Raw genomic sequence first — 24977 nt, forward strand, 5'->3', positions numbered from 1 at the left:
GGGCTGTGAAATGAACAGGACTGCCGAACGGCCTTAAAGGCTGAAGTTAGAGCAGCACTGGCTTCCAGTAAAACTATATATGACATATAAACAAGTAAAACTAGATATGACATATAAACAAGTAAAACTAGATATGACATATAAATAAGAAAAACTATGTATGACATATAAACAAGTAAAACTATATATGACATATAAACAAGTAAAAGTAGATATGACATATAAACAAGTAAAACTATATATGACATATAAACAAGAAAAACTAGATATGACATATACACAAGTAAAACTAGATATGACATACACACGAGTTAAACTAGACATGGCTCAGGCAGTAAGAGCAGTCGTCTGGCAGTCGTAGGGTTGCCCGTTCGATCCCCCGCCCGGGCTGTGTCAAAGTGTCCCTGAGCAAGTCCCTTGCATGGCAGCCAATCGCCGTCGGTGTGTGAGTGTGTGTATGAATGGGTGAATGGAGAAGCATCAATTGTACAGCGCTTTGGATAAAGGCGCTATGTAAATGCCAACCATTTACCATTTATAGATATGACATATATTAAGTAAAACTAGATATGACATATACACAAGTTAACCGAAATATGACGTATAAATGGGTAATTTTAGAAGGGCGGGGAGTCAAATTGACCGATTTGAAATGAGGACCGCACTGCTGGGTGATAAGGATGCTGATTGGAGGGGAATGGAGAATTGACAGATTTTTGACCAACATACACGCCCTCTGGTCCACAATGATGTGAAATCAGAGAAGTGGATGAAAAAAAAAAAAAGGAAACAAGTATAACAGTCTTATAAAAATGTTTGGAATACTTTAACATGTGTTTGTTTGACTAAATAGGGGAAAAAGTACATTTTGACTTCAGCTCATCTATAACATGCTCTGTTTTGAGGGAATAATTTAATCAAGTAAATGAAATCATGGCGGCATGGATGTTGCAGTGGGTAGCACTGCCGCCTCACAGCAAGGAAGTCTTGGGTTCTGAATCCCCTTCCGCCGATTTGCGTGGGTTTCCTCCGGGTACTCTGGTTTCCTCCCACAGTCTGAAGACATGCAGTTTAGGCTGATTGGAGAGTCTAAATTGCCTGTAGGTATGAGTGTGTGTGTGAGTGAATGGTGTGTGTGCCCTGCGATGGACTGGCGACCTGTCCAGGGTGTATTCCTACCTTTCGCCCAATGTATGCTGGGATAGGCTCCAGCCCCCCTGCGACCCTGTTCAGGATAAGCGGGTTAGGATAATGAATGAATGATAAATGAAATCATGAAGTTCTATCAATAAATTGGGACATTTTTAGTTTTAAATAGATATATAATTTTGCCTGTATGACCGGTGTACACACGGTGAATAACTGTGAGGGCTATGTCTCTATATGTGAAGTGCCTTATCAATGAAATTCCTAATGTGTAAGTAAGTAAGTGGTCTATATCAATTAATATCACAGACGCCGATGCAGTGACTATTCGTATCCTGTATGGATATGTGCATATTGTTCCATTATAATAAATGTGTCTAGTTATTTTGAACAATGTAACGGCAATTGCTATTAGCTTGATTAGCATTATCCTGAAGTAAAAACTGACGTCATCAGTTAATTAAGGCGGCCACTTCAAGAGCTTACTTAAAACTGAAAAAAAGAAAAGAAAAGAAGAAATTCAAGAACATAAATGTTTGTGATTAAAAAATGAATGAAATAATAATAAAAAGAAAAGGAGATCTTGTTGAACGTCTATGTTTTAGGATGAGACTCGAATATAGTTCACCAGAATATAGACCAAACTCTGTGGTTGATTGTTCTTCCCTTCAAATTAATGTTTGTGTGTTGAATGCCACACAAGGGCAATTTAACAAAGAATGTAATCTGAAGTGTGAACATGCAGAAACATTGATAATGCGCTATACAACACTGAGAATATTGTTCCGTCCGGGTTGGCGAACAAACTTTTTACTGTAAATTGGCTAAGTGCTGTAGCACATAATTGTATATGTGAGTGTCTCGTTAATTTTGGGAATTATGTTACCGTAAACTAAAACGTGTTCATGTGTTGAACAATTACGCTTCCTGCCTGAGCAATAAAGTAAAGAGTAGACAGTTTTAGTTTGTGGGGCCTCCAAATATATTGCAAGATTCTGAGAAAATAATATCTGTAAATAAAAACACTTTTTTATTGAACTCAACAAAGATATATATAATATCACAGGATATAAGCATATTACAGGTTGATTAATGTAATTTAATGGATGGCTAGAAAATAGCCATTACACGCAGTCTCAATGGCTTTAGAACTGGGGCTATGCTTTACACCACATTATATAAAGCAAGTGTGATTTAATAAGGCCTGAAATACTACAAAATGTGGTTTCTGATTAGCATATTCGCTGGAATGGATATGAGATTTTGCTCAAATTAAGAGAAGGTTGATAACAAACATTTTACGGTTTATGTTTACCTTCTCATTTTTTGAAAACACAGTAGCACAAATTTAAAAAAACAATCGATTGTACCATCTGTAAGTTTCTTTGTATCATTCCAGAAAACATGGCAATATATACCTTCCCAAAATACAGATATTGTTTCATCAGCATCATTACAAAATGAATCAACTTCACATTCTGCAAGATTAATAACATCGGCGCAGCAGCACCTTAAAAAAAAGACGTCAGCGTGAAAGTGACGTCATGGCGTGCATGCGTGGTGACAAGCAATTTAGCTGGCTAGTTCATAAAAAGCTGTGTTTGTCTCTGTGGGCATAATATTATGAAGGAGAGCAGTTGTGATGACCTAGCAAGGGGTATTCTTTTTGAGTGTGTGTCGGAGAGATAGATAGAGTCCAATAGATAGAGAGAGAGCAAGAGAGAGTGACAGAGAAAGTATGATATTCATATTCTGCAAGAAAATTTGAGTTAACATTTGGGAGTACAAGTACAACTGCAAGAAAATAATTGTTCTCAAGGATGGAGATGAGGGGTGGGGTTTCTAGACTGAAAGCTTAATCCACATTCACAGACCCTAACCCCACAACTTTTTAATGCTTCATGCCGTACTGTCAACAGCCAGTATTCTCTACCGTGACATATTTGACATATTTGACATATTTAACACCACAAATGTAACAATTTATTTTAAATGGTGACCATTGGTTTTGTTGTGTTTATGCAGTCCCCTCCAAAATGATTGGAACAGCAAGCCCAATTATACACTGAAGACAATTGGGTTTGAGGTCAGAAGCTGTACATGAGATTCGTATCCGAATTTCAGTTTTTATTTCCAAGTATTTTTACAGTGGGGTGCAAAAATTTGGGCACTCCTGGTTTAAATGTCTGTTACAATCCCTCATTTGCCTATCTGACAAAGCTATGCCACTGCAAAGCTAAGCAACCTGCATCTCTGCCATTTTGATTGTCATTAAAATATACCTTTATTTCATGCATTTTGAAACAAGATGTACTGAATTATTTCCCCATCCATTAATAGTTGGCAAGTTTGTGGTCGCAAGACGGAGGGAAAAAGTTTTAGGGAAACGCTAATTTGAGTTTTTCAGGCCCAGAAAAGTTTCTCTGACAGAGAAAGCTTCGACCAAAACATAAAAAAACATAAAAAGCCATTGTGGCAAAACCAAGGCGTCCGTGGTCCTCATCATGGTGGACCAGTTTTTGAAGTTTGTTCACTTCGTTTGCTCTCCCCAAACTACCCTCCTGGAAAGAGACAGCGGAGCTCCTGTTCCTCCACGCCTTCCGTCTGCACGGCCTGCCCCTGGAGGTGACCAGGGGCCGTGGCCCTCAGTTCTCCAGTCGCTTTTAGAGGTCATGCTGTCCGCTCTGGGGGCCAAGACCCAGCTGCTGTCTAGCTTTCACCCCCAGACCGCCGGCCAGACTGAGCGGACGAGCCAGGAGCCGGCAAAGACACTGCGCTGCCTGGTGGAGAAGTCCCTGCCCTCCTGGGAGGCCTCGCTCCCCTGGGTGGAGGATGCACATCATTGCTCCTCGGGGCCCCCATGTCCTGACTCCATCTCCCATCACACCCCCCACCTTCTCAATGCCTGACTCCATCTCCCATCACACCCCCCACCTTCTCAATGCCTGACTCCATCTCCCATCACACCCCCCACCTTCTCAATGCCTGACTCCATCTCCCATCACACCCCCCACCTTCTCAATGCCTGACTCCATCTCCCATCACACCCCCCACCTTCTCAATGCCTGACTCCATCTCCCATCACACCCCCCACCTTCTCAATGCCTGACTCCATCTCCCATCACACCCCCCACCTTCTCAATGCCTGACTCCATCTCCCATCACACCCCCCACCTTCTCAATGCCTGACTCCATCTCCCATCACACCCCCCACCTTCTCAATGCCTGACTCCATCTCCCATCACACCCCCCACCTTCTCAATGCCTGACTCCATCTCCCATCACACCCCCCACCTTCTCAATGCCTGACTCCATCTCCCATCACACCCCCCACCTTCTCAATGCCTGACTCCATCTCCCATCACACCCCCCACCTTCTCAATTCCTGACTCCATCTCCCATCACACCCCCCACCTTCTCAATGCCTGACTCCATCTCCCATCACACCCCCCACCTTCTCAATGCCTGACTCCATCTCCCATCACACCCCCCACCTTCTCAATTCCTGACTCCATCTCCCATCACACCCCCCACCTTCTCAATGCCTGACTCCATCTCCCATCACCCCCCCCCCCACCTTCTCAATGCCTGACTCCATCTCCCATCACACCCCCCACCTTCTCAATGCCTGACTCCATCTCCCATCACACCCCCCACCTTCTCAATGCCTGACTCCATCTCCCATCACACCCCCCACCTTCTCAATGCCTGACTCCATCTCCCATCACACCCCCACCTTCTAAATGCCTGACTCCATCTCCCATCACACCCCCCACCTTCTCAATGCCTGACTCCATCTCCCATCACACCCCCCACCTTCTCAATGCCTGACTCCATCTCCCATCACACCCCCCACCTTCTCAATGCCTGACTCCATCTCCCATCACACCCCCCACCTTCTCAATGCCTGACTCCATCTCCCATCACACCCCCCACCTTCTCAATGCCTGACTCCATCTCCCATCACACCCCGACCTTCCAGGCATAGGGCCTGACTCCATCCAGTGTTCCATGTCTCCAGACTTGAGCTATATCTCACATCCCGGATTTTGTTTCTGTTTATCTGCCTGTTTGGACTGCCTTACTGTTATCGACCTTCTGCCTGTGACCACGACTACGTTTTGGTTTTCTTTCATTTTATGTGTGAGGTACCGTTCAGAGGACCCAGACACAGACCAGGGAGTATGCAAAAATGTTGTTCTTTAATCAGTCCAGAATCAAGCCAGGTAAACAGAGTTCAAACAATCCCAGAATCAAGCCAGGTAAACAGAGTTCAAACAATGCCAGAATCGAGATTCAAAATAATGGTCAAAAAACAAAGCAGGGGCCTATAATCTGAGAGTCACAAACTGGAGTACAAAAAGGGCCAAAACGAATAATCAAATAATCAAACAAGCAAAAAAAAATACAGGCTTACTATGAATCGGCAACCCGATATTGATCAACGTTCAGACAAAGAACAATGCAGAGACAGGTGTTTAAATACCAAGACCAGACCAAACTAGGCGGGGCACGGGAGTGAGGTGGGCTAAACAAACGGACAACATGCGGAGAACATAATAGGGTACTGATATAATAACAAAGAGGAAACGAAAACGTGGACTGGATGCCCACAGACCCACATGAAAGACATTCGGCTCCGGATTAGGACGTGGACATTACATAGTGATAGAACAGAGAGGCGGAGTTACAGAGCAGACTAGAAATTTACATTACATTACATTATTGGCATTTGGCAGACACTCTTATCCAGAGTGACGTACAGTTGATTAGACTAAGCAGGAGACAATCCTCCCCTGGAGCAATGCAGGGTTAAGGGCCTTGCTCAAGGGCTCAACGGCTGTGCGGATCTTATTATGGCTACACCGGGATTAGAACCACCAATCTTGCGTGTCCCAGTCATTTACCTTAACCACTATGCTACAGGCCGCCCCAGAAATGGGAGATAATTGTTAGTAAGTTACGTGTATAAATCTAAATACCCAAAATAAGTGACTGTTAGTTAATTAGTTAGACAGACAGTAAGTGTGTTAATATAGTATATTAGTACTCAGGGGCATAGGTTTCATTTCAACATTGGGTGTTCTCCCCCAGGAAATCTCTCACTTAATTTCCTGCATTCTGGTGAATTTTTATGAACCAATTTACTCCTCTTCTGCATCAATTTATCTTCACATTTACCTCAGTCCAGCTTCCTCATTGTTCGCCGCAAATCTTTCAGACCGTTTGCAAACACCGCGAACAGAATGCTAACGGAAAAAACTTTAATTGTTTGCAAACGTTCGCCTGTTTGCTGAACGCACCTCAGATAACTTCAGGCACAAGTTATAAACTAGATAACGTTAGCGTTTCATCCGCATATACTCTCATTCAGAAACACTGAAGGTAAAACAAGCGTGATAGTTACTTACACTTGATTTCCGACACTATCATGCTCCCGCAACGGTAGACATATCGCAACTGCGAGTCAGCGAGGCCGGCAGACCCAGCAAGGTTAAGATGGTATGGTCCAGTGGGGGTGTATGAAATAATTGTAAAATAGGCAAGAAAGATATCTAAGCGTTTAGACCCTCTGTGCTGTTATTTATACCTGTAATAGGGAGGAGGTTATCATTCATTATGTTTTGGGGGGACAAATTCACCTCTTCTAAATATTGAGGGGGACATGTCCCCCCCTGTCCCCCCTAAATCTACGCCCCAGTTAGTACTGTACAATATCTATATTAGTAGTTATTAGTCAGTATAGTGCTATACAACATTAAGTAGCGAGAAAAGCAGGAAGAAAGGAAATGCGAGACTGGGGAGGAATCGTGGGAAACCGTAAATCTCCGAAATCACCCGAATAGTGCAACACGCAGACAGGGGAGTGACTACGGCTCGAAAACATCGGCGGAGACGAAATGCAATGAACAGTAATGGTGATAACAGAAAACCAGATATGATAATGAAAAATGATAAATTACAAGAAAAAAAAGAATAAACTAACAGACAGAACTAGAAACCGAACCCCTGCCTGGATTATAGTTTACAAACTGTCTAGTCTTCTATATACTTGTTTTCCTGCGATCAACCTACGCCTGCTTAACCTGCCCCAAAGTTAATAAAGACTTTGATTGGAACATCTGTCATTTCGGTTCCTTGTTCTGAAGGCTGGCACGCTTCAGGAAGTCAATTGAGGATGTTCTGTTTGGTAGTGTTGACATTGTAGGCAGATTGTGTTTTCTTTGATTTGGAGTACAAAACAAACACTAAACTGCTAATGAAACAATGGATCTCATGCAGGAACATTTCCACATTATCATCACACACAATAAACTTCTCATGAAACAATGGACCTGACACAAGAACATTTCTATGATGTCATCAGGGCGGCCTGTAGCGGAGTGGTTAAGGTAAATGACTGGGACATGCAAAGTCAGTGGTTCTAATCCTGGTCTAGCCACAATAAGATCTGCACAGCCGTTGGGCCCTTGAGTAAGGCCCTTAACCCTGCATTGCTCCAGATTATCTCCTGCTTAGTCTAATCAACTGTACGTCGCTCTGGATAAGAGCGTCTACCAAATGCCAATAATTTTATGTAATGTAATGGAATCATCATAAATCAAAAGGGTTCACCCGAGTGCACCACATTGGGTTGACCAAACACACTTCACAAAACTGTCCTGAATCTAGATGTCTGGTACAATACAATATACAGTAAGGAGAATGATGAGGAGGTCGATATAACAGGACTTGCTGTTTAATAGCATCTCCACAACCCCCTCCTCATACACCCTGCTCATCTCTCACAGCTCCTGGAATGAACCCATCCCAGGACATCTCCCCTGTTAAGCAAAGAAGAACTACACAACCTTTTGTAACATTCCTTTCTCCTCCTTTTTTTACAGTAACACAGTTGGTAGGAAAACAAGCCCCAGTATCTGATTAAGGCCTCTCTGGTCTCTCTCCTTTGAAGTCCAGTTCAGGGGGTGGTTTAGTGACGCCTCCTCTGCAGTTCAGTTTAAGGGGTGGTTTAGTTACTCTCCTTTGCAGTCCAGTTTAAGGGGTGGTTCAGTGACGCCTCCTCTGCAGTCCAGTTTAAGGGGTGGTTTAGTGACTCTCCTCTGCAGTCCAGTTTAAGGGGTGGTTCACTGACTCTCCTCTGCAGTCCAGTTTAAGGGGTGGTTTAGTGACTCTCCTCTGCAGTCCAGTTTAAGGGGTGGTTCAGTCACTCTCCTCTGCAGTCCAGTTTAAGGGGTGGTTTAGTGACTCTCCTTTGCAGTCCAGTTTCAGGGGTGGTTTAGTGACTCTCCTCTGCAGTCCAGTTTAAGGGGTGGTTCACTGACTCTCCTCTGCAGTCCAGTTTAAGGGGTGGTTTAGTGACTCTCCTCTGCAGTCCAGTTTAAGGGGTGGTTCAGTCACTCTCCTCTGCAGTCCAGTTTAAGGGGTGGTTTAGTGACTCTCCTTTGCAGTCCAGTTTAAGGGGTGGTTCAGTGACTCTCCTCTGCAGTCCAGTTTAAGGGGTGGTTCACTGACTCTCCTCTGCAGTCCAGTTTAAGGGGTGGTTTAGTGACTCTCCTCTGCAGTCCAGTTTCAGGGGTGGTTTAGTGACTCTCCTCTGCAGTCCAGTTTAAGGGGTGGTTCAGTGACTCTCCTCTGCAGTCCAGTTTAAGGGGTGGTTCAGTGACTCTCCTCTGCAGTCCAGTTTAAGGGGTGGTTTAGTGATTCTCCTTTGCAGTGCAGAGAAGGGGTGGTTTAGTGACTCTCCTTTGCAGTCCAGTTTCAGGGGTGGTTTAGTGACTCTCCTCTGCAGTCCAGTTTAAGGGGTGGTTCACTGACTCTCCTCTGCAGTCCAGTTTAAGGGGTGGTTTAGTGACTCTCCTCTGCAGTCCAGTTTAAGGGGTGGTTCAGTCACTCTCCTCTGCAGTCCAGTTTAAGGGGTGGTTTAGTGACTCTCCTTTGCAGTCCAGTTTCAGGGGTGGTTCAGTGACTCTCCTCTGCAGTCCAGTTTAAGGGGTGGTTCACTGACTCTCCTCTGCAGTCCAGTTTAAGGGGTGGTTTAGTGACTCTCCTCTGCAGTCCAGTTTAAGGGGTGGTTCAGTCACTCTCCTCTGCAGTCCAGTTTAAGGGGTGGTTTAGTGACTCTCCTTTGCAGTCCAGTTTCAGGGGTGGTTCAGTGACTCTCCTCTGCAGTCCAGTTTAAGGGGTGGTTCACTGACTCTCCTCTGCAGTCCAGTTTAAGGGGTGGTTTAGTGACTCTCCTCTGCAGTCCAGTTTCAGGGGTGGTTTAGTGACTCTCCTCTGCAGTCCAGTTTCAGGGGTGGTTTAGTGACTCTCCTCTGCAGTCCAGTTTAAGGGGTGGTTCACTGACTCTCCTCTGCAGTCCAGTTTAAGGGGTGGTTCAGTGACTCTCCTCTGCAGTCCAGTTTCAGGGGTGGTTCAGTGACTCTCCTCTGCAGTCCAGTTTAAGGGGTGGTTCAGTGACTCTCCTCTGCAGTCCAGTTTAAGGGGTGGTTCAGTGACTCTCCTCTGCAGTCCAGTTTAAGGGGTGGTTTAGTGATTCTCCTTTGCAGTGCAGAGAAGGGGTGGTTTAGTGACTCTCCTTTGCAGTCCAGTTTAAGGGGTGGTTTAGTGATTCTCCTTTGCAGTGCAGAGAAGGGGTGGTTTAGTGACTCTCCTCTGCAGTCCAGTTTAAGGGGTGGTTTAGTGATTCTCCTTTGCAGTGCAGTTTAAGGGGTGGTTTAGTGACTCTCCTCTGCAGTGCAGTTTAAGGGGTGGTTTAGTGACTCTCCTCTCCGGGTCAGGGAGGTGTGCCCTCCTGCAGGATTCTCAGCCCCCTGGTGTGTCTGAGGAGCTTGGTGCCGCAGCATGTCTGAGGGCTCTGGCTCCAGTGTTGCCCACAGGTGAATGTGGTTCCTCCATCAGCCCGCCATGCATTCTGACCCGATTAGGCCGAGGCGTCTGTACCTGCCGCAGTACTGACCCATGTGCATTCTGTCGTCAGCCAGACTCTCTCCTGGCTGCAGTTAGAGAGTGTGTGAAGTCGTGTCTGGTTCTCCAATCTTCCCCAGCCCTTGAACACAGTTGGATGGCCCTTCACAAACTCCTCCCCTGCAGCCGGCACAACGTGAGTGCGCTGAATTAGCTGCAGCGACTCAGTGGCATGGTGAACCCAGAAGTGGCTTTGAAAGACCTGACACCACATGCATGTCCTGCTCTGACGCTCTGTGTTTGAGCTGTGAAATCTGCAGTTGAGCTGTGAAACATCCCTGAACATTAAGGACAGTATCCCCTGGACTGTACAGGACTTTAAAAGGAGGGCGCAGGGCTCCATGCTGCTGTGGACTCACTGGGGATGGACCACTAAATTCAATATATTCCCCATTAATTTCTACCTTTTGGGCCCATACACTTTTGCCTTGCGCTGACACGTCACCCAGAAATCCATATTCATCTGACTCTGTGCCGCTAATATTATCCACTGTCTGTGGTGAGCATCACGCATGTTGAACCGTGCCCTTTCAAAAAATCACCTTCCTTTTCCTGACAGAATTTCGTCAGCTTCGCCTCCCAACGCAAACTTGATATGGCCCGCCTTTTCTTATCAAGTCCTGACGCAATTCTATACCGTTTATAAACGGCTTATCCATTTCGGCCGATCATTTGCGTTTGCCGGCCGGCGTAAGCTGCATCGCTGTGTTCACCTGTCATACGCCATCGTCCGCAGGTGTGCTCGTTAACTTCTCATAGTTTAATGTGCGCGACTCGCCCCCATTCAGTGCTAGACTGCGTCCCACAATCTTTCACTCCACCATCCTTTACTCCACTGCCCCAGGGCCACTCCTCCACTTCTGCGAAATAATGTGGAGCAAAGGAGTGCTGTATGCCTGTACACTTTCCGTCTATTGGGACGCACCTGTAGTGTAGGTGCATAAATGCTTTTGTTTTTTCAGTCCTCATCGGCGATGGAAATGTAACTTCACCTTTCCCGCAGCGGACATCAAGGTAAGTTATTCACATGAATGGTGGCGCTGGTTTGATTAACTTTGTTGTAGTATTTCTTTTTTAGTTTTACTTCTGACACTATTTTATATAAGGAGAACGAGGAGGAGGCCGATATAACAGGATTAGTCGTTTAATAGCGTCTCTCCAAACCCCTCCTTGTACATCGGGTTATTCTTCAAGGGTTCCGATTGTATCTGTATGTTTACACTAAGACTCGGAACTGTACTGGGCTCTCAGGTCCTCTTAGCACTCATACTTGTGTTTGATTTGCTCTTCGTTGTACGTCGCTCTGGATAAGAGCGTCTGCTAAATGCCTTGTAATGTAATGTAATGTAATGTAATGTGATGGGTTATATCTCTCAAGGCTCGGAATGTATTTCTTTGCCTCTGATTTGCTACAATTTTAGATTTGAAATCACACAATTAACATGTGATTAAAGTGCAAATTTTCAGATTTTATTAAAGGGTATTTTGTATACACTTTGGGTTCCCATGTAGAAATTATAGCGGTGTTTATACGTAGCCCTTCCATCTCAGGGCACCGTAACGTTTGGGACAAAGTGGAGTGAAGTATGCATTTTCAGAATAATGGGACGCACCCATTGGCTGTATCTGAAATGGCTCACTATTCACTTATTACTAATCCCTACTTTGTGAATATCAATTTAATACGCTACACAGGTTTATCTAAAAAAAATTAGAATATCGTGGAAAAGTTACTTTTTTCTGTTATTTAATTGAAACTTTCACATATTCTAGATTCATTACACATAAAGTGAAATATTTCAATTATTTATTATTTTGAATCTCGATGATTATCTATGTGGTTCAGGTCAATCAAGCACAGTAATACCATGGTCAGCAAACCAGTTACTAGTAGATTTGGCACTGTGGGCAGATGCCAAGTCCTGCTGGAAAAGGAAATCAGCATCTCCATAAAGCTTGTCAGCAGACGGAAGCATGAATTGCTCTAAAATCTCCTGGTAGAGGCTGCATTGACTCTGGACTTGATAAAACACAATGGACCAACACCAGCAGATGACATGGCACCCCAAATCATCACTGACTGTGGAAACTTGGACACACTGGACTTCAAGCAACTTCCAGTCAACTTTCCATGAATATGCGTTGATACAACACTCTGCGAACAGCCAGCCCTTTCAGCAACGACCTTCTATGGCTTACCCTCCTTGTGGAGGGTGTCAATGAGTGTCTACTGGGCAACTGTCACGTCAGCAGTTTTCCCCATGATTGCCCGACCATGTATTGAGAGCATAAATGAACATACTTTTCAGAAGATCGACATTTCTGTATTATAAATCTTTTTTTTGACTGGTCTCATGTAATATTGTAATATTTTCAGATACTGGAGCTGTAAGACGTAATCGTCAAGATTAAAACAAAAAAAGGCTTGAAATATTTCACTTTATGTGTAATGAATCTAGAATATAAGAAAGTTTAACTTTTTGAAACAAATGACAGAAAAAAAGAAACTTTTCCACGATATACAAATTTTTTGAGATGCACCTTGTATAGTTTACTAAATAAAGAGTGAATTTGGACAGCAGACGTCGTATTTTGCAATATATCCGCGTAATCGCGTATAAGGCTATGCACTGCAGGATCTTGCCGCAAATCCATTATCAAACATAGGTCTATGCAGCCTGTTCTTAAAAACCCTCATTTCCATCTTACAATGCCCAGTGAAGATGCAGCTCCCTTAACCCAGATATGGCGTTCAATTTGTCATTTTTCTTCTAAATATCTACAACACACCCTACACCTTTCTATACAAAAAACACTGGTTCAGAAGAATGCTATTACCGCTTTTAGTCGATAGACTGAATGTAGCCTACTCGTTCATCACAAATTACGTGTATTTCTTGGTTTACTATTCACTACATTAGGGTGAATTCACTTTCAGAATTTGGGGCGCATTAAGTATTTTGAGTTTTTCGCCTTGACTAGCTAATCATTGTCATTCAGCATTTTCACCTCAAATACCGTGTATATAAATTGCTCGTGGTCACATGACATTTATTCTGTGACTCACTCATTGAAGTGGGCGTGGCGATGGTCACCCAGGAAGTTGGCAGGAGACAGGGTACAGGGACACAGTGTAGCATTTGGGCCTTATTTGTTAAGATGATACAAATGTCATGCATGATACTGATTATCAAGTATAAGATATTACTGCAACAAAATAAAGTAAAACATTTTGAATATAATTTTTTCCTTCTTTAAATCTTTTTATTTTCAGGCTGTCCCAAATTATCTTCACGTGTATGGTAATTAAGTTCATGAATGAAAAATAATATAACATGGCTGAAATTTGAGTGTGTGTAAATAAATGTCACTCTAACATCATTAATATCATTAAAAACTTACAAACTAAATTATCCAACTGTATATATAATTTTTATACATGGTTTGTGATATGGTTTGTGGCTACGCCACCTAGCAATACGCCTTCTTTGGCATGTCATGTTTCATTTACATTATTTTAATATCTTTTCAATCAGGGTCGATTTGCCAGAAGCACCATTACTGGTGGGTGTAATTCACTATTTTCTCTGATTAGCTGATGTTTTCAATAAAAGCGCAACAACAAGCAAAACGCACCAACACTCAGTACACCAGTGGTTTCTTTCTTTTTCAGGTCATTCCAAGTTGTTGTACAAGCTATCCTCAATGCTTGTGCAATGGATTTCCCCTCTTTTCTAAGCTTCAAAATGGCTTGCTTTTCTCCCAAAGACAGCTCTCTGGTCTTGATGTTGGTTTATCATTTCTAACACAAATGGGTGGTCTGATATAAAAGGTGATGTTCTTAGTTGTTTAACAAATCTAGACAAAAATACCAGGAAATAAAGGCTGAATTTCAGATCTGTCATCTCATCTACATCTTTTGACCTCAAACTCAATTGTCTTCAGTGTATAGCAAAAACAAAGAAATTGCTATTCAAATATTTTTGGAGGGGACTGTAGAACTCTCATAAAATGAGGAACCTCTAACCTGCCTGGTGTGGGAGATTGAACCTAAAGAGTGCAATCACGTGCAATATCAACTCATTATCATGTGCAATATCTCCCTATAGTCACTGCAATACCAACCTATAATCATGTGCAATATCTTTTTTTTATTTTTTATTAAAATTTTTCCAGATTTTTCCCTTTTTCTCCCAATTTGGTAGCCAATTGTACCTCGTCTGATTCAATTGGAGGTAGTCGTATTAGATGTACCGCCCGTACCCCATCCCTGGGCGGCCCGAATGAGAGCGACACGCCTTCTTCAAGCCGTCTCGTCTCGTGCCCGTTGCCGTGATTCCGAGGCACCCGAGGTGCTTATTGTGCGGCGATCTAATAACCCTGCCAAGTCCCTCCCTCTGGAGCAGCGAGCCAATTATTGCTGCCCCACGTGAGCCGGTCAAACTTGGCTTTTGGCAGGACCGAGAATCGAACCCCGGTGTGCAACTGCAGCAAACTGCAACCGCAAGTCTGCTGCGTCTTAGCCTGTTACGCCACCGCGGCTCATCATGTGCAGTATCTACCTATAATCACGTGTAATATCAACTTATAATCAATATGTAACTATAATCATGTGCAATATCTACCTATAATCACGTGTAATATCTACCTATAATCACGTGTAATATGTAACTATAATCATGTGCAATATCTACCTATAATCACGTGTAATATCAACTTATAATCAATATCTACCTATAATCACGTGTAATATCAACTTATAATCAATATCTACCTATAATCACGTGTAATATCTACCTATAATCACGTGTAATATGTAACTATAATCATGTGCAATATCTACCTATAATCACGTGTAATATCTAACTATAATCATGTGCAATATGTAACTATAATCATGTGTAATATCAACTTATAATCAATATGTAGCTATAATCATGTGTAATATCTACCTATAATCACGTGTAATATCTACCTATAATCATGTGCAATATGTAACTATAATCATGTGTAATATCAACTTATAATCAATATGTAGTTATAATCATGTGTAATATCTACCTATAATCACGTGTAATATCAACTTATAATCAATATGTAGCTATAATCACGTGTAATATCTACCTATAATCACGTGTAATATCAACTTATAATCAATATGTAGCTATAATCATGTGCAATATCTACCTATAATCACGTGTAATATCAACTTATAATCAATATGTAGCTATAATCACGTGTAATATCTACCTATAATCACGTGTAATATCAACTTATAATCAATATGTAGCTATAATCACGTGTAATATCTACCTATAATCACGTGTAATATCAACTTATAATCAATATGTAGCTATAATCATGTGCAATATCTACCTATAATCACGTGTAATATCAACTTATAATCAATATCTACCTATAATCATGTGTAATATCTACCTATAATCACGTGTAATATCTACCTATAATCATGTGCAATATGTAACTATAATCATGTGCAATATCTACCTATAATCACGTGTGATATCAACTTATAATCAATATCTACCTATAATCACGTGTAATATCAACTTATAATCAATATCTACCTATAATCACGTGTAATATCTACCTATAATCACGTGTAATATGTAACTATAATCATGTGCAATATCTACCTATTATTTTATCTCCTTGTAGGTAGTTTATCAGAAGTAGTATGGGCATTGTATGGACCCAAGGCATCTTTTATGACAAAGTAATATTTGGGTACAACAAATAATATAAGATACAAAGTATCTACATTTGGTTTTGTAATATACATAAACTGTACGCGATATGATCACAGTATTATACAGTACACTAATTTTTTTATTTGTGTGTGCCTGGTTGCACCAGACTACATGTATTGATATAAATTTATACAGAACAAATTAATATTGATAGTACATTAACCAAACTTATCGATAATTACTACTGTTATACTCACCTTCAATGCACTATGTCCCCTCAAAATAAACCTTGCTGTCTATGTGTCTATTGTGCTAAGCCGCTCATTTACATGCAGAACAGTGAATACTTACAATAGCTTACATGTACATATTCATTTGACAGATTTTTAAGCAGAAACATTAGATTTTCCTTAAGTGTAGCAGTCTCAGGTTGGATTTTAGTTTTTTGAATAATCTGGTAATATTTAAGTTGTTTATGTGTTCCAATGGATTCTACGGAGAGCAATCCCTTCTGTTGGGAAATGCTCCAGGCCCATTACTGATATGTACCATAGATATGTTGAGTGTAATCAGTCCTCCTTTGTTTTCTTTCTAGGTGGGTGATTTCCAGCAGAGAGCAGCTTCACCATCTCTTTACCACCTCATTCAGTCAAAAAGAAGAAAGCAGGACCCCTCCCTCTAACAGGAAGCACAAGCTTGCACTTCAAACCGTCACATTTTCCCTCCTATTCAGACGTCAGTTACTTACTAATCTACGACTGTCAGTACCTCTCGTACTTGCAGTTTACCATGCAGAAAACCCCCGAAGTGTAAACTGCATGCATCTAGCTTTTGAGTGCATCTGAGAACTGTTCTGAAAGGATAACATTCCCTGCCTGAATAGGTCATGCACTTTGTTTCTGATACAATCCTTTCAAACCCTCGTCTGAAGTCAAACCCTCCATTGAGGAAGCTCTCCCTCCTTTTTGCAACTTTCCAGTCTGTAAACACATATCATTTACAAAATGGTGGACCTCAAGAATCCACGAAGAAAGCTTTTGATTGTGCTGTTCTGCTTCTGTGCTACTACCATAGTTTTATTTAGCTCCAGCAATACGTCATCATACTTATCACAACTTGCCATCCGGCAGTCCGACAAACCTGTTTCCAGGGCACTGTGTGCCTGCCGCCAGTGCATCTCTGTTGAGGATGAAGACCCCTGGTTCAGGAAGCACTTTAACACGTCCATATCGCCGCTCTTGTCACAGAAGAACGCCATGCTGTCTGACGACACCTTTCAATGGTGGCAGGTAAGCACGCACACAAAAAAGTACCTATGATGCTGGAAATCATCCAAAAGCTGACCTGCTGGCTCAGTCTGCACGCTAAAGCCATAGCACTGCCTGGCTCATTCTGCATGCTAAAGCCATAGCGCTGCCTGGCTCATTCTGCATGCTAAAGCCATAGCGCTGCCTGGCTCATTCTGCACGCTAAAGCCATAGCGCTGCCTGCCTCATTCTGCATGCTAAAGCCATAGCACTGCCTGGCTCATTCTGCATGCTAAAGCCATAGCACTGTCTGGCTCATTCTGCATGCTAAAGCCATAGCACTGTCTTGCTCATTCTGCATGCTAAAGCCATAGCACTGTCTGGCTCATTCTGCATGCTAAAGCCATAGCACTGTCTTGCTCATTCTGCATGCTAAAGCCATAGCACTGCCTGGCTCATTCTGCATGCTAAAGCCATAGCGCTGCCTGGCTCTTTCTGCATGCTAAAGCCATAGCGCTGCCTGGCTCTTTCTGCACGCTAAAGCCATAGCGCTGCCTGGCTCATTCTGCATGCTAAAGCCATAGCGCTGCCTGGCTCATTCTGCTGCATTGCTCTTTTTGGCATGCTGTTGCTTCAATGCTGCTGTTGCTTATATTACATGCTGTTACTGCATTTGCATTGTAATCGTTTCTTCAGAAGTCTTCTGACTGAACTGTGTATGTGTGTGTATGTGTGTTTTGGTTTTGGTCTGTTGACAAATGTAATCAGAGTAAAACCATGTAAATACAGCATAACCTGCCATCTACCTAAGAAAGGCTTTTTTCTGCTCCCATAGCTACCGTTGCTCTTGTTGATTGACTCTTGAGCAGCTGACTCCTGACACACTCTTGTGTGTCTTTATTGTGTCCCCAGAGGCTACAGACTAAGAAAAATGCCAACTACAGTGCTGTGGTGCAGAAACTATTCCAGGTCGTCCCTGGGGAGGGACATTATAACGACTCAGCGCCCAATCGCTGCAGGACTTGCGCTGTAGTCGGGAATTCTGGGAACCTCAAGGGATCTGATTATGGAGTTCTCATTGACTCCAATGACTTCGTCATAAGGTGACAGACTCAGCCTGAGCTGACCTAAAAACAGGGACCACTGCTCTTTCTCATTCATATAAATTACCTTGACAGGGACATTTAAAGTACTGTAGCTGTACCCTGACTTTCTGTACATCAGTTAAATTTGCAGATGATACAAAACTAGAAGGTTTAGCTAACAGTTTGAAATCTATTGTAGTCCAGGAAGATTTAAACAGAATCCAAAAGTGGATATGTAGTGGAGGCAGAAATACTGGGGGTTTTCAAGACCAGGCTTTATACGGCGCTAGATACCATTTAGCTGTTAGGCAAACTAAGCAGTAAGTACACTTTAGTGGTAGGATAAGGTCAGCATTGCTGGTCTGAATGGCCTGTTCTCAAGTTTGAGATCAGTGCCCTAATGGATTGAAACCTCCTAGGGAAATGTAAACACAACTTGCATTTTGCCCCGTGGAGCTACCAGCCACAGTTGGTACTGGGATACTCCGGATTTGAACCACATTTTAACTGTTTTAAACAAATTAAGTGGTTTAATTGATCAGTTGAATGCTAAGTAATAACGAAAGCCAGCACACCCTGCGGCTCTTCAGGAGTGAAGGCCCCAGCATTGTTTTTTGGATAGTTCAAAAAACAGAACAGCACTGTAATCATATTATTGACGCCTTTTCACTTTGCCCTCCGCCTATTTTTGTCCAATATAATTAATTAATATCTGAAACTATTGACTATTAACACTTAAATTTAAAGGTTAGAAAGAAGAGGCCTGTAACATTTTAATTTGGGTCGTAACAAATTTAAGTCAGAGCGTGCACATACAGTGTACACAAAAGATACATGAAATACAAAATTTTCATTACTATTATTAATGTTTTATAGTTCAGCACTGAATACCTCAATTTCTAAGTCAAGGACCAACCCAGACCTACTTTATATTTGTGGACAAACTTGGTTTTAACTTGGTGTACAACATTTTGTAACAATATCGACAGGCATTCAAATTCCACAACTGCACCCAGGTGTCATCAAGTGTCCCCTAATCTCTCCAAATATATGTACATATCTTTTTCTCCAGACACTTGAATGATCAGAAAAGCTTATTTTTCTTTTAAAACTGTTTTTTTTATTGAAAATGTAAAGAAAATATTGTATGTGAGTATGTTTTTTTAAAGCATGCCCGAAGTGTCCAAAACGCCCCCCAAAAAGGATGACTCACCCTAATGCTTTCAAACGAACCTGCATCACATTTTAAATGGACATCACATTTATTTCAAAATTAGGTTAGCCAGAGCCATGCTAGCCCTGTTCGCCAGTACAATACAGGTTAATCTATAGCAAGTCCAAATCCTTTAATTACTCATGTCTGTATATTCATTGCAGCTATGCAAACTCAGCAATATTCCTAAACTGTCCATAACCTGAATATGACACATTATACCTTGTTGGAAAGGGTAGGAGGCCCTGTACAAGAAGCTTACTATGTTTTACATTAGTTTGGTACTGAAATGACCTTGCAATGCATGTCTGCAACAATAAGAAATAGCGCTGGGTTAATATATAATTTCCTAGAAAATGGCTGAACGGATTATGAAATAAACTTCAAAATGAGTCAGAAAACAGCCATAGCGTCATCACCAGGTGGGATATTTGGTTCCATACATGTCTGTATCGAACAATTAGCAAAACAAACTTGTATTTCTACTAAACCGGAAATATGTTGACCAGAAATGTAATAAAAGTTGCCTTTTATTGTCTGACTCCGTGGGGAGGTGAGGGTTGTAAACCATGAGCATGGTGAGAGGGAGGCTGGAGTTTTATTGCCCTGCTTTGCAAATAAGAGGCTGATAAACATCTAAACTGCTGTTCTCGGCTTTAATCGTCTTTAACAATCTGGCACTGCAATTTTGTGCTTTTATTATGTCACAGTTTTTTGTTTCTAGAAATAAAATATGATTTACCCTGATTAACTATTAAAAGCTGAGGCAGCTTATCCTACCATGTGTTCTTCCACCCTGAACTCCTGAATTACAAAGCTTGCATTTATTAAGTCAATAGAAATGTTAATTGAATACCAGTTAGTGTATTTTCTGTGCCAATAGTGTTGAAACATATTTCTCACATCACGTTACAGAAACCATAATGATGTTTCTTGGTTGTATGGTAAACTTGGGCCACAAAAATGCAGCTATCATGATTGCATTGTCTAAAATCAATGTCAAGACTAGTTTGCATAGCAGCCAGTTCTCTAAAAGCGATACATATTGTCTCTGCAGAATGAACAAAGCTCCCATTTTGGGCTATGAAAAGGATGTAGGGAACAGAACCACCCATCGTGTCATGTACCCAGAAAGTGCCACAAACCTGCAAAAGGACACAAGTCTGCTGCTGATACCATTCAAGACTTTGGATCTGGAGTGGATTACTAGTGCTCTGACCACAGGCACTGTGAAACGGTAGGTGGCCATGGGCTACATTGGGAATGCATTTGTGTTTGAACATTGATCTAAGAAGCTGAATGCAGCTTTGAGAAACAAGAGCCCTCGTCAGAAGCTGCTGTGGTGCTCACTCACTTTGTTTTCGGATGAAAAAGAAGCAACAGTTTTCATCATTACGCTTTGCATTTAATGTTAGGGTGAGGGGCAAAATGAGCTAGACAGACAGTTATGCACAAAGAAAGGGAAAAAGGGCTCCTTTATCAGCTCTTGGTTCAGTGCTGCCATGGATGCTCCAAGTGTCCTGCCCTGGGGTACTAGTGGACTCTGTGATCTTGTGGATTGTCATTGGACTAAGTGCCACCCAGCAGGCTATTGACATCTCTCTGTTTTCAACAGCACCCGTATGCGTGTGATGGCCAAGATTAATGCAGACAAGAATAAGGTGAAAGAGTCTTGTGTCGCACTTTGTTCACACAAGATTCTTTTGTGTGTGTGTGTGTGTGTGTGTGTGTACGTACAAGTGTGTGAATATACAAATACAACATGTAGTATGTCTCATGTGCTCATTCTGTGACTTTTATGATTTCATTCAACACAGGTGTTAATATACAACCCCACGTTCTTAAAGTACGTCTATGATGTGTGGCTTGAACGCCATGGGAAATATCCCTCCACCGGCTTCTTAACCTTGATGTTCGCCATCCACGTATGTGATGAGGTAAGCACATATTACACATTTTAACAAACTATATCATTAACAAACTGGCTTTATCCAATTTACCCAAGAAAAAAAGCAAAAGCAAAGTGCAGTGTCAGATGCAGTGTACGTTTGAGCTGGCGTATACTGCTATCTATCCATCCATCCATCCATTATCTGAACCCGCTTATCCCGATCAGGGTCGCAGCCTATCCCAGCATACATTGGGCGAAAGGCAGGAGTACACCCTGGACAGGTCGCCAGTCCATCGCAGGGCACACACACCATTCACTCACACACTCACACACTCATACCTACGGGCAATTTAGACTCTCCAATCAGCCTAACCTGCATGTCTTTGGACTGTGGGAGGAAACCGGAGTACCCGGAGGAAACCCACGCAGACACGGGGAGAACATGCAAACTCCGCACAGAGAGGCCCCGGCCGACGGGGATTCGAACCCAGGACCTCCTTGCTGTGAGGCGGCAGTGCTACCCACTGCACCATCCGTGCCGCCTACTGCTATCTAGTGTTGGTGAAATGCCCTGATACCTTTTTTTACTTTAAGCCTGATGATCCACTGGTAGAATTTTTGCAACATCAAATTTCATTGACCATTCCTGAATCACTTATAAGTCTTCTTAATGTCTTGTTAGGACCACAGATGTAGTGTTTCCATGGTGCTTCTGATTTAATACTGTCCTTTGGGATTTAATCCCAAACTTAACTGTGACAAATCAGAAGTAATCCTTACTGGACCGAAAAACAATGACCTCGCTAATCCCCAGCCTTGGTCTGGATATAGACGGCCTCGTAGTGAATGCCTCTATAACCTCAGCCTCATAGTGAATGCCTCTATAACCTCAGCCTCATAGTGAATGCCTCTATAACCTCAGCCTCATAGTGAATGCCTCTATAACCTCAGCCTCATAGTGAATGCCTACATAACCTCAGCCTCGTAGTGAATGCCTCTATAACCTCAGCCTCGTACTGAATGCCTACATAACCTCAGCCTCGTAGTGAATGCCTCTATAACCTCAGCCTCATAGTGAATGCCTCTATAACCCCAGCCTCATAGTGAATGCCTCTCTAACCTCAGCCTCATAGTGAATGCCTCTATAACCTCAGCCTCATAGTGAATGCCTCTATAACCTCAGCCTCATAGGGAATGCCTCTATAACCTCAGCCTCATAGTGAATGCCTCTATAACCTCAGCCTCATAGTGAATGCCTCTATAACCTCAGCCTCATAGGGAATGCCTCTATAACCTCAGCCTCATAGTGAATGCCTCTATAACCTCAGCCTCATAGTGAATGCCTCTATAACCTCAGCCTCATAGTGAATGCCTCCACAGCTGCCTGTAACCTCAGCCTCATAGTGAATGCCTATATAACCTCAGCCTCATACTGAATGCCTCCACAGCTGCCTGTAACCTCAGCCTCATAGTGAATGCCTACATAACCTCAGCCTCGTAGTGAATGCCTCTATAACCTCAGCCTCGTACTGAATGCCTGCATAACCTCAGCCTCATAGTGAATGCCTCTATAACCTCAGCCTCGTACTGAATGCCTACATAACCTCAGCCTCGTAGTGAATGTCTCTATAACCTCAGCCTCATAGTGAATGCCTCTATAACCTCAGCCTCATAGTGAATGCCTCCACAGCTGTTTGTAACCTGGGCCTCACAAAATCTACTCAGTTCAACATCAACTGCCCATCTGCTTCCTCTTGGTCTCAGGTGAATGTTTTTGGATTTGGAGCGTCCAAGGACAGAACCTGGCAGCATTACTGGGAGACAATGAAATTTCTCCAGTCAAAGCCAACCGGAGGGCATGCTGGAGACTATGAGTCCATCACCATGAAGCTGCTGGCCTGTAAAAATAAAATGAAGTTGTTTGAAGGGAGATGAGGGTAACCATTGGCTGTGAAATGAACAGGACTGCCGAACGGCCCTAAAGGCTGAAGTTAGAGCATGGTAAATGGTTGGCATTTATATAGCGCCTTTTTCCAAAGCGCTGTACAATTGATGCTTCTCATCCACCCATTCATACACACACTCACACACCAACGGCGATTGGCTGCCATGCAAGGCACCGACCAGCTCGTCAAGAGCATTTGGGAGTTAAGTGTCTTGCTCAGGGACACTTCGACACAGCCTGGGTGGGGGATCGAACTGGCAACCCTCCGGCTGCCAGCCGACTGCTCTTACTGCCTGAGCCAATGAGACGACTGCTCTTACTGCCTGAGCCAATGAGACGACTGCTCTTACTGCCTGAGCCAATGAGACGACTGCTCTTACTGCCTGAGCCATGTCGCCCCCTTAGCAGCACTGGCTTCCGCAATATGACATACACAAGTTAAACTAGATATGACATGTACACAAGTTAAACTAGATATGATGTACACAAGTTAAACTAGATATGACGTACACAAGTTAAACTAGATATGACATGTACACAAGTTAAACTAGATATGACATACACAAGTTAAACTAGATATGACATGTACACAAGTTAAACTAGATATGATGTACACAAGTTAAACTAGATATGACATACACAAGTTAAACTAGATATGACATGTACACAAGTTAAACTAGATATGATGTACACAAGTAAAACTAGATATGACATGTACACGAGTAAAACTAGATATGACATACACAAGTTAAACTAGATATGACATAAACAAGTAAAACTAGATATGACATGTACACAAGTTAAACTAGATATGACGTACACAAGTAAAACTAGATAAGACATATACACAAGTAAAACTATATATGACATGTACACAAGTTAAACTAGATATGACATACACAAGTTAAACTAGATATGACATACACAAGTTAAACTAGATATGACATGTACACAAGTTAAACTAGATATGACATACACAAGTTAAACTAGATATGACATATACACGAGTAAAACTAGATATGACATGTACACAAGTAAAACTAAATATGACATGTACACAAGTTAAACTAGATATGACATACACAAGTTAAACTAGATATGACATACACAAGTTAAACTAGATATGACATACACAAGTTAAACTAGATATGACATATACATGAGTAAAACTAGATACATTTTTTTGGAATACTTTAACGCTTTACTTTGTTTGACTAAATTGGGGAAAAAGTACATTTTGACTTCAGCTCATCTTTAATATGCTTTGTTTTGAGGGAATAATTTAATCAAGTAAATTAAATCATGAAGTTCTATCAATAACTTGGGACATTTTTAGTTTTAAACGGATATATAACTTTGCCTGTATGACTGGTGTACACATGGTGAATATCTGTGAGGGCTATGTCTCTGTATGTGAAGTGCCTTATCAATGAAATTCCTAATGTGTAAGGTTTGGGTTTTGGGGATGGGGGTTGGGGCTGGAGCCTATCCCAGCATACATTGGGCAAAAGGCAGGAATACACCCTGGACAGGTCGCCAGTCCATCGCAGGGCGCACACACACCATTCACTCACACATTCATACCCATGGGAAATTTCGACTCTCCAATCAGCCTAACCTGCATGTCTTTGGACTGTGGGAGGAAACCGGAGTACCCGGAGGAAACCCACGCAAACAAGGGGAGAACATGCAAACTCCACACAGAGAGGCCCCGATTATTATTTTTTATTTAATAAATAATTTATTTTATTTGAAGATTGTTTAAAATA

The 24977-nt window shown here is 42.3% G+C and overlaps 1 protein-coding gene across 1 annotated transcript; it reads left to right on the plus strand.

Moving 5' to 3' along the window:
• The first annotated feature begins 3818 nt into the window (after window positions 1-3818).
• Window positions 3819-23198, plus strand: LOC133136609 (CMP-N-acetylneuraminate-beta-galactosamide-alpha-2,3-sialyltransferase 2-like). The gene is made up of 7 exons (XM_061254247.1): window positions 3819-3971; window positions 16958-17116; window positions 17987-18177; window positions 20430-20609; window positions 20988-21033; window positions 21190-21309; window positions 23028-23198. The coding sequence occupies exons 1-7, from the start codon at window positions 3819-3821 to the stop codon at window positions 23196-23198; spliced, it is 1020 nt and encodes a 339-aa protein (XP_061110231.1).
• Window positions 23199-24977: the final 1779 nt, after the last annotated feature.

The sequence above is a fragment of the Conger conger genome, chromosome 9 (genome assembly GCF_963514075.1).
Source record: "Conger conger chromosome 9, fConCon1.1, whole genome shotgun sequence".
Classification (NCBI taxonomy): domain Eukaryota; kingdom Metazoa; phylum Chordata; class Actinopteri; order Anguilliformes; family Congridae; genus Conger; species Conger conger.